Source organism: Parasteatoda tepidariorum, chromosome 9 (genome assembly GCF_043381705.1).
Source record: "Parasteatoda tepidariorum isolate YZ-2023 chromosome 9, CAS_Ptep_4.0, whole genome shotgun sequence".
In the NCBI taxonomy this organism is placed as follows: domain Eukaryota; kingdom Metazoa; phylum Arthropoda; class Arachnida; order Araneae; family Theridiidae; genus Parasteatoda; species Parasteatoda tepidariorum.
In genome coordinates, this window is record NC_092212.1 from 4,413,040 (window position 1) to 4,423,465 (window position 10,426).

General features: G+C 28.8%; 1 protein-coding gene across 3 annotated transcripts in view; it reads right to left on the bottom strand.

Annotated features, from left to right (window-relative positions):
* LOC107449832 (uncharacterized) overlaps nucleotides 1-10,426 on the bottom strand; it is a 15,695-nt gene extending 5,269 nt beyond the window's left edge. The window contains exons 1-3 of one of the 3 annotated variants that reach the window (XM_043046368.2): nucleotides 10,261-10,426; nucleotides 9,623-9,719; nucleotides 622-1,013 (exon numbers count right to left, since the gene is read on the bottom strand). In XM_043046368.2, the coding sequence (XP_042902302.1) occupies nucleotides 622-1,005 (384 nt within the window). In that variant the 5' untranslated portion in view covers nucleotides 1,006-1,013; nucleotides 9,623-9,719; nucleotides 10,261-10,426. Of the gene's footprint in view, nucleotides 1-621; nucleotides 1,014-2,295; nucleotides 2,743-9,622; nucleotides 9,720-10,260 lie in introns of those variants that run through there. The other 2 variants (XM_016065492.3, XM_043046367.2) reach the window with 2 other exon arrangements.

The window sequence follows — 10,426 nt, forward strand, 5'->3', positions numbered from 1 at the left end:
ATGAATAAAAAAATGGAATATATAATAAAGTTATGAATTTTACTTCATAAATATCCTATATAGTAACTAAAATAACAATTTAATAGTAAAATTTGATTATTTACAATGTTAACATTCATTTTAGTAGAATGGGTAGACTCGCCCCATACGAGAGATTTGTCAGCAGTTCTATAAAAATATACAGTAACAGCATAACTGTTAATATTTTCTAAAATCGATTTCACAGCTTTAAAGAGGGATAAATAGCGATTCCGAAACACCTTTCAAAAGCCTTTTTTCTTTAATATTTACAAAAGTTTGACCACTTGAAAGTTGACAAACTGAAAAAATGGGTAGACTCGCCCCGGTTTACGGTATATAAAAATTTTCCAGGTACGTGAGAACCCTGTTTACAAACTTATTGAAAAATACCTAGAGATCATTAAATTGAGTGGTCACTAGACACTGAGGTGCAAAAATTTTAACATTTAGAGTGGTAGGTCATATTTATGTGACATGTCTTATATAGGTGACATGTTTTATATAGGTAGGTTATATAAAGTTTTTATTCATTGCCCTTTGCACACAAAACATAGAATTTGCTTTATACATATAGCAAATTATAGGGGAAATTATACGAACCCTCTGTCCTAGTGAAGCCATCTTATCAGCTACCATTTGGAAGAAATTCAAATGATCCAAATAGTCAGAAAACGCTTCCAAAATCTTTAACTCGTCAAGTTGTCGCACATATTCACCATTCTCTCCGTTGCTGAGCTCCTTGCAGGCACCCAGAACAGTGGCTACCCAGAGGGCGGTGTTCATTGTCCACTGTTGAACGCCACTCCTGCGCTTCTTGAAGGTTGTAGGATCGTCATAAAGGGCGGCATCATTCTCCAGGCTCGATTGTAGGATGTCATTGTTGAATTCGCAACTCCATGTCTTTTCCTTCACCTCCTTTTCGAAGTGTTGCCAAAACTGTGGATCGTGGAACACATTCCATGAGAGCAACGAAAGATGACTCATTTTATCACCTGCAAAGATACAACGAGTGTAGAGAAAATGTTGGGCGACTAGCATTTATTTATCTTGGTACTTTTATTCACGTCACACTAGAGTTGCACATTGGGGTTTTGGTGACGGTCTGCAAAACATCCTTGAGGATGATTCGGAGACAACATCCATATGCCACATCCCGTTTTATAGGGAGGATACTATATAATCAAATAGTAGTCGCATATATATATGCTACTATGTAGAATATCCAAACTTTGTTGGGAGCAAACAATTATCACGATAACACTCAAAAACATTCTAAGATGGCCAGGGTATAGGCGACACTTCCTAGAAGAGAGAAGGCCTCAGCACGGATCAATTCAGTAGTCCGACGAAGAGAACATAAACTGCGCAGTGGAGGTAATACGCAAGATGTCATTACGTTTGGACTACTAAAGGATCAGTTTTCTTGTTTGTGGTAACCCGCGCTGAGGCCTTCTGTCTGTTAGGAGGTATTGTCTTAACCCCTTGGCTTACGCAGCCGGTGGCAGCTTTCAAGTCCGTTCTTTCATTGTCGGCTGTAAGAATGGCTGAGCAGTTGTGACTTTTTCGTTCTGTCAATAGGGGGCATGATATATTACAAATCGTGAGAAAACTGAAGAAAAAAATCAATCGTTTCAATGGCATTTAAGGCTGTTTATCAAAGGCTCCATCGTCACATAAAATCATACTTTTTTGCGAACAATATGTTATTTTTATAACTGCTGTGACTTTTCAATAGTTACTCATGACTGCTAAGAGACAAGTTTAGCCTATCAAAAGCCAGCGCTGTCCATGAATATTCTAAAAAATGGTGCAAAATGTCAATTTGGAGAAAGGCCACAGTTTTTGTGTAAATAAAAAGCTTCTGTGCTCTAATTTTTTAATATTTAAAAACTTACTCCAATACTGCATTATCTGGACTCATAAAAATTTTCAAAAATTAAAAATAAGGCAGTGATTTTGATAGTTTTCATTTTGATGGAAAAATGTCGCACAAATGGGCGATATATAAAAAAAATGCTTAATAATTTTTTAAATATTTAAGCTATCCGTTCCTTCTAAATCCCAGATAATTCTTTACGGCAAAGATTATATTTAGTTTTAAATCATCGCATTGTTTCAAGTGTAAGGCACGTAAATTGTGGCTTTTTTATTTTTCTTGGCGACAGAGCTTCGAAGAACCATGTTTAACTATTATTGAGAAAAATTAGTCAGTTAGTTGATTAATAAACATTTGTGGTCATAAATAATTTAATTTTTAGCAAAANATTTTATCACCTGCAAAGATACAACGAGTGTAGACTAGCATTTATTTATCTTGAAACTTTTATTCACGTCACACTACAGCTGCAGAGCTGGCGACAGTCTGCAAAAACATCCTTGAGGATGATTCGGAGACAACATCCATACGTCACACCCCGTTTTATAGGGAGGATACTATATCATCAAATAGTAGTCGCATATATGCTACTATGAAATAGTATTATAACATCAACACTTTGTTAGGAGCAAAAATTATCGCGATAACGCACAAAAACAATCTAAGGTGGCCAGGGTATAGGCGACACTTCCTAGAAGAGAGAAAGCCTCAGCACGGATCAATTCAGTAGTCTGACAAAGAGAACATAAACTGCGCAGTGGAAGAAATACGAAAGATGTCATTACATTGGGACTACTACAGGATCAGGTTTCTTGTTTGTGGTAACCCGCATTGAGGTCTTCTGTCCTTTAGGAGGTATTGTCTTAACCCCTTGGCTTACGCCGCCGGTGGCAGCTTTCAAGTCCGTTCTTACCAGGGTTGGCAAGATTTTGCGGCAGGTGGAAAAAACCATGGTAAATACCGGTAAAAACTGTCCTGGCAAAAACAGGTTTTTGCCAAGCAAAGTGGCAAAAAGTGGAAAAAACCTATATTTTCCAACATGAGAGGACAAAAACACATTTTTGATATAAAATTATTCCTAAAATATAAATATATACTATAAATATATCTAATTAACAGAAATTAACAAAATTATTATTCCATAATTAAATCATAACATAATGTATTAATATATCATTTTAGTATGATCGGAAAATTAGTGATTATTCTCTTTTTCCAGTGAAATGAGCTTATTTTAATTTAATATAACTATAATTTAAAGAATAAAATATCTGTCAACATGTGTAGCTAATTAAAGTATACAAGTATCAATGCAATTTTTTTAAATTTGGGGAAATTCAATTCTTTATTCATCATCATAATACAATTTGTGCTGTCTCAACTGTGTGGTTTTGTTTGCATTTTGAAGTAATATAGAGAAATGAGGTATTTATCAAAATCTATCTAATAAAACATCCATTTTAGCTTTCTTATGTCTATCTTTAAATATAGTGTAAGAGTGATATAACGTAAAATAATACATACCAAAAGTTGTTATGAAGAAGTAAGAAAAAATAAAATTTGTAAAAAACATTTATTTAAGGATCCTAAAAGAGGTCAAAAACTTTCAATCTTTTAACAATTATTAACCTCATACTAATTATTAATATTTTTAAAATAATTTTTCATGTAATGTAACAAAATTATTATTCCTTATGATTGATTTAAATTTGTTTCATGTATTTTGTAATAATATTTAATCAGCAATTTAGAAAATTTGATTTTTGCCAGTTTTTGCCGGTTTTTGCCACTGGCCTGGCAAAAACTCCAACCCTGGTTCTTACATTATCGGCTGTAAGAAAGGCAGAGCAGTTGTGGCTTTTTCGTTCTGTCAATAGGTGGCATGATATATTACAAATCGTGAGAAAACTGGAAAAAAAATCAATCGTTTCAATGGCATTTAAGGCTGTTTATCAAAGGCTCCATCGTCACATAAAATCATACTTTTTTGCGAACAATATGTTATTTTTATAACTGCTGTGACTTTTCAATAGTTACTCATGACTGCTAGAGCCCCTGAATTAGACAGGCCGACTTATCATTTATTGTTGGAGCAAAGAGCTATCATAAGCACAGCGAATAAATATTTTCAAGTGGTAGTTTATTAATTGTAATTCTTGGTTTCATAAGTTCAATTTAGTAGATTTTAATCCACCACTATTTCGAAACAATGCGTAGGCTTATATAATTCACCACTTTAAAGTACTTATCACATGCTTTACATTCTTAAGAGCAAGCAAATATTGTCAACTATTTTAAAAATTTACTTTGTAGTTATTTACCGTTTTTTAAATTATTTTGGCGTGTCCGCAGCAGTTGGCATCTCTGTAATAACATAACGAATACTAAAATAACGTTAACTTGAGAACTTGTTTGCTCCAATATTGCTTGATAGGTCAACTCTGGTAGTATAGGAGCCTTAATGACTGCTAAGAGACAAGTTTAGCCTATCAAAAGTCGCTGTCAATGAATATTCTAAAAAATGGTGCAAAATGTCAATTTGACGAAAGGCCACAGTTTTTGTGTAAATAAAAAGCCCCTGCGCTCTAATTTTTTAATATTTAAAAACTTACTCCAATGCTGCATTATCCGGACTCATAAAAATTTTCAAAAACTGAAAATAAGGCAGTGATTTTGATAGTTTTCATTTTGATGGAAAAATGACGCACAAATGGGCGATATATAAAAAAAATGCTTAATAATTTTTAAAATATTTAAGTTATCCGTTCGCTCTAAATCCCAGATAAAGATTATATATATATAGTTTTAAATCATCGCATTGCTCCAAGTGTAAGGGACGTAAATTGTGGCTTTTTTATTTTTCTTGGCGACAGAGCTTCGATGAACCATGTTTAACTATTATTGAGAAAAATTAGTCAGTTAGTTGATTAATAAACATTTGTGGTCATAAATAATTTAATTTTTAGCAAAAATGGTGCGAAAAGAATGTTTACACGCCCAAACTTTTTTTTGTAGGATTCTTTTTTCCTCCTTCTAATTATAGAAAACTGTAGTTTCTAGACGTGGATAATTTGTGTATAACAGAGAATAAAAAAAAATAATGAAACTATTAAACGATGTATAAAATTAGTATATACAATAAAGAAAAGTAATATCACTTTCACATAATTAAAATTATTGACAAATCATTTAAGAAACCAAGAAAATTAAGATATAAATATGACAAAATTTACCGAGAAATTTTGAGTGATAAATAATAGAAATATTTCATTCCCCTCCCTATGCTATAAACCAATGATAAGAGAGAACTTCTTCCATGTTCAAGAAACTTCAAAATGATTTTTTTAATGCAAATAAAAATTAAATAAAAATAATATCCTCCCGATATCCACGAGCAGTCGCCGCAGCAAATAATTATAACTAAAACCATAAAAATTAACATAATGGAACCATGTAAAGTGAATATAAAATGGATTAAAAATATAGAAATATATAATTATGCATAGTATAAATAATATTGGTTCGTTAAATTTAAATCGATTGGTTTTTTTTAAAAATTTTTTTAAAAGAACACATTGATTTCAAAATGTATAAAGATATTTAATATGACATTATTTGAATTTTTTATTGATTTTCGTGGCTATAAAATTTATCGAATGCTATTTCTGTGTTAATAAGTTTTAAGTCTGCAAGTGATGTAGTGTGGGTATCTCGACCCTGATTGGTTGTTGAAAAGTGGCATTTGTTTACGTAAGCAACTGTTCTTTCCATTCCATTTCGAGTAAGCCAAACTTGTCATGCATCGATTCTATTAAGTGACACGTTCTAAATTCTTTCACTAAAATTCTTTCTCAAAAATTTCAATTCTTTCAATATATATTTACACACAGACTTTATTCGAAGGCAGGCACGAAGCAATATGGAACACGAGCAAACTAATTCTGCATCGTAGTTGCCAGGTACACAAAACAAAAATATATCACGGTTGAAATAAAATACGTCAACAAATAATAAATCTAAGTTAAGTAGACGGGAAAGAATTATATTTCAACTCATTCGATGTGGGACACGGCTCTGTATTTAACTTATAGTTAATTAATATTCTAACTTATGTTGAGAAACTTAGCTCATCTTTAATACGCCATTATGTTGATAAAGATGAGCTGGCGCTAACGTCATAGGTCACGTGTGTGGGTATGGGAGGTCTTCTTCTTGAAGTGTAAGTACCCAATTGGCAAAATGGCAATTGTAAGTTATGTGTAATAAATCATAGAGCCTTTGAAATAGAATTTTAAAAATTTTATAATTCATTTGCATTTTTAAACAATGCAAACTCAGAACAAAGTAAAAGTTTTTTTTCTTCTTACACACAAACAGAAAGTAATTATTGTAAATGATTTTTTTTTTCGAAATAAAAGAGAGAGGGAGGGAGAGAGAGAAACATGATACTAATGAAAGTACAACATTATCTTCGAAACCACTTTCAATTTTGACATTGCGCATCTTTTTCTGAATATTATAGTGCAAATAACAATTAAGAGTAAGTTATCTTAATATGGTATCAAAACGTGAAAAAAAATTCAGATCGCTTTTTCTTGTAGAGGGACATTTCTTAAACAACTGGGTCAACTTAAGTTATTTGATATAGAAATGTTTGCCAATTATTAAGCTAAGATAAAAGGCAATATTTCTTTTCATGCAGCAATATAGTTTCTAATGTATTGTTACGATTTATTTTAAATAATATTTCGATTTTATTTATATTTTAAAAAAATAGCTAGATATACATAAAATTCCATATTTAAAAATTATACACAATCCGATTTAAATAAAAACAAAAATCTGATTTAAACCAAATAAACCAGATTTTTATTATTTTCTAAAAAAAAAATAATAATGAAACGCAATATCTGTTTGTCTATATTTTAATGCATCCATATTATATATTCAGTTATGTGTATAAAAATGTAGTTTCAAATCGTTCACAGAAATTAGGAACGTTTTAAATTACGATTATATTTAACTACCACTATATGCCCGCATTTTGTGGGAGATTTTATTTTCATATTTAAAGTGGTAGTAAATATATACTATTTTTTCTTTTATAAATTTAATTTTTAAATGATTTTGATCACCACTATTCTTACAAAAATTAAGCTTATATATTAATATGCGTTACTATCATGGTTGTCAACTTAATTTTTTTCAAATGCAACGTATTTTTTTGCTTAAAATTGAAGTTTTAATTCCATTTTAATACCACTGGGAAAAATGATAATGAAAGGGATTAAAAGTTGGCACGTCTGCCTATTGCTATATAATCTTCTAATTCCTTCATAGTTTTCTACCTATTCCTATATAAAATCGAGATCAAAGTTCTTGCCGGGAAAGGTCACCTATTTCTCCATCGGAAGGTGAGAATAATGAAGGGAGGAAGCAGGGGGCAGTGCAAAGGACAAAGCAAGGCGAAAATACATGATATTCAACTTTTATGGAACTTAAATACTATACAGTTTTCATGTTTAAAGTGGAGAAAATAAATTATTTTTTATCTTTTCATTTCTTAGATTTACTAATTTAAATTAAAATTATTTTAATAACTACTACAATTAAATATTTATATAAATCCCGTGATATTTATGTTTTGGTATGTTAAATGTCTGCCACAGTAAATACGCTAAAATGATAGTTTAACTGTACTTTCCAATCACTTGTTTTTTGTTTTATAACAATAAACAAATCTTATATGAAATGGATCAAGTGATCAGAACCTACCATATTTCAATAATAGTCTTTGAGTTAACATATTAAATAACACAAATATTGAGTCCTGACAGTGATATTTAAACATTTTCAGCATGCTAAAGTTCTTAAAAGTATCGCTGACGAAAATTCAATTTCAATTTTAAAAAAAAAATATTTAAATAAAATAAAGCGGGTTTTTATAAAATTTTCATTTAAAAAATCCCGAAGTTTGCATATACAAACAAAATTTCAGTAAAGCTTTATTGCATATATTCAGTGTATAATAATGCAGCATTAATTTATATTTTCTCAAATGATATTATTTGATTTTCCATTAATTGCAACTTGTTTATCGTTTTTGCGCAGTTAAAAAAAATTACGATATTATGAAAGCACAATATTTATATAATGCTTTCATAATATCGTAAGTTATTATGAAATTATCTACTGTCTTACTATCTGTTAATATTCTATCACAATATAATATACGTACATTTCCTCAAATAATTATTTAAAATTCATTTTTTCTGTTTTATTTTTCGTGTTATAACAGTGAAGAAATTAAATGATGTAAATCGAATTTTTAAATGGCACCATATATCATCGGATATTTCAGAAATAAATATCCGAATCAATGTATTAAATAACGCCAATTCTTTTCTTTTTTTGTGACATTAATTTGACCCCGGTGGATTAGGGAGAGAGAGAGAGAGGAGGTGGAGGGTGGGTATAAGAAGATAAGAAGGGAAAACTCCCTTTCTCAGTCTTGTGACGTAAAATAAGGGAAATAACCGTTGTGAAGCTCACAAACAATAAGGATGTTGATGACGTCAAACGTTTATTTATTTTTATGGATATATTTATTGTGGTATTTTATAAACATCTCTGAGGTAAGTTAAATAAAAGACTGGAATTTTTTTCATTTTTTTAAGCAGAGGCTAAGCGTTTAAGAAAATACTATTCATAAGAATCGAAAAATATAATTTTCTTTTTCTTTTAATATTTTTATTATTATTATTGGAAAATTTGATAATAATCCAGTTTTATATCATCAAAAATATTCTTTAAATAAAGGCATTGAATTATTTGAAACCTTCAACAAAATATATCTTTGATTGAAAAAAGATACACTTTTAATAGATTTAATATTTTTTATCCCATGACTGCGATTTCCCATATTCAATCTTAAATAAAAACAATTTTATTTACGTATTTTGCTTCTTTTAATTTCACGAAATAAATAAAATAAAATAATTATACTCTGTTAATTGTAAAAAATGTTTTACTTTACCTTGCTATAATCTTGCATATTTTTATAACAATTCTGTGATATCTGCTTTTATACTTTATTTATTTAAATATCCGATTAAAAAATGCTTAATTTTGAAAAATATGTTAAAGAAATATATTCAAATAACATTTTAGAAAGATAAGATTTGAGAGAAGTGCATTTTTTCTAAGATTACTCAATTTGTTAATTTTTATTGATTAGAACAAAATAATGTGTTATATTTTAATAAAATAATTTTAATTAAAATATTGTTCAGTTTAACTTATGGTATAAATAATTCAAACGCAATTTCTATTTTTAATTTTTATAGTTGTGTTCGTAAAAGTAAAATCATGAAATCATTATTAACTACAATCATGAGTATTTAAAATCACTATTAAAATGTTTCTTTAATTTAGATAATTTGAAAGTAAATTAATGCTTACCCAGTTTGTATTATTTTTACCTGCAGTAGGAAAGCTTATTTCTTAATAATTAATTCTTATTTTAGTAAATTTATAATATTAATATTTATCTAATTAATATATATTATATAATAATATANGTAGTACCTAATAAAATAAATATATTAAAATAATTTTAAATTCTACAATACAAAAAATTCAAAGATTTCTAATATATACAATATACATTAAAAGACATATATATATTTTTTAAATCTTGGTGAAAATTGAAAATTTTCTACTTACTTAATATTTTTTCACAACAACGAGAAATTTTTTGTAAAAAATGTTACAAGCTCTTGATACTTCAGAATACTCATGAATAGAATTCTTTAAGACTTATCTATTAAAATAAAGTTTTAGTGTAACAAAAAATAAATTTGCAAAATTAAGTATGTTCTCTTTGCAAAATTAAGAATGTTAAAAAATATCAACTTTATAGTTGGTAAAAAAAATTAGTTTTGATTTAACACTTATAAAAATGTGTTTTTAAGAGAATCGTCAAATTCATTTTTAAATAACATCTCAAGATAGCTAGCTTTAAAATTTATTTTTATTCTTTTACTTAAAGACTTACTTTCTAATACTTAAGCTTTTTTGCTCTGCAAAAAATAATCACATTTAGGAAGAAAGGCAAATAAAATGATTTATTTTCCAAAAAAATTTAAATTTCCTTACAGTTTAAGTCTTTATATTTGATTCGATCAATTTACATAAGCATACTTTATTTTTTATCTAATAAAATACGAAATCTAAGTGAAAATATATAAGTATAATTTTCTTTTTATATTTTCTAACATTATGTGAAGTCTTTAAATAATTTTTTTTCCGTTTTAGATAATAATGTACGTAATTTTATAGAAAAAAAAAGAAGATAATTTTACCTTTTTGGTAGAATCATTCACATAGTAAGATCCCTCTAGAATACGATGTCGCAGCGACTTGTTCTATTTATTGTAAAGTGGCTCTCCCGCCAGCCAATCAGATTTGAAGTTTTAACAACCCTTAAAATCACGATGTTCAGTGCATATATCTTTAGTAACATCAACC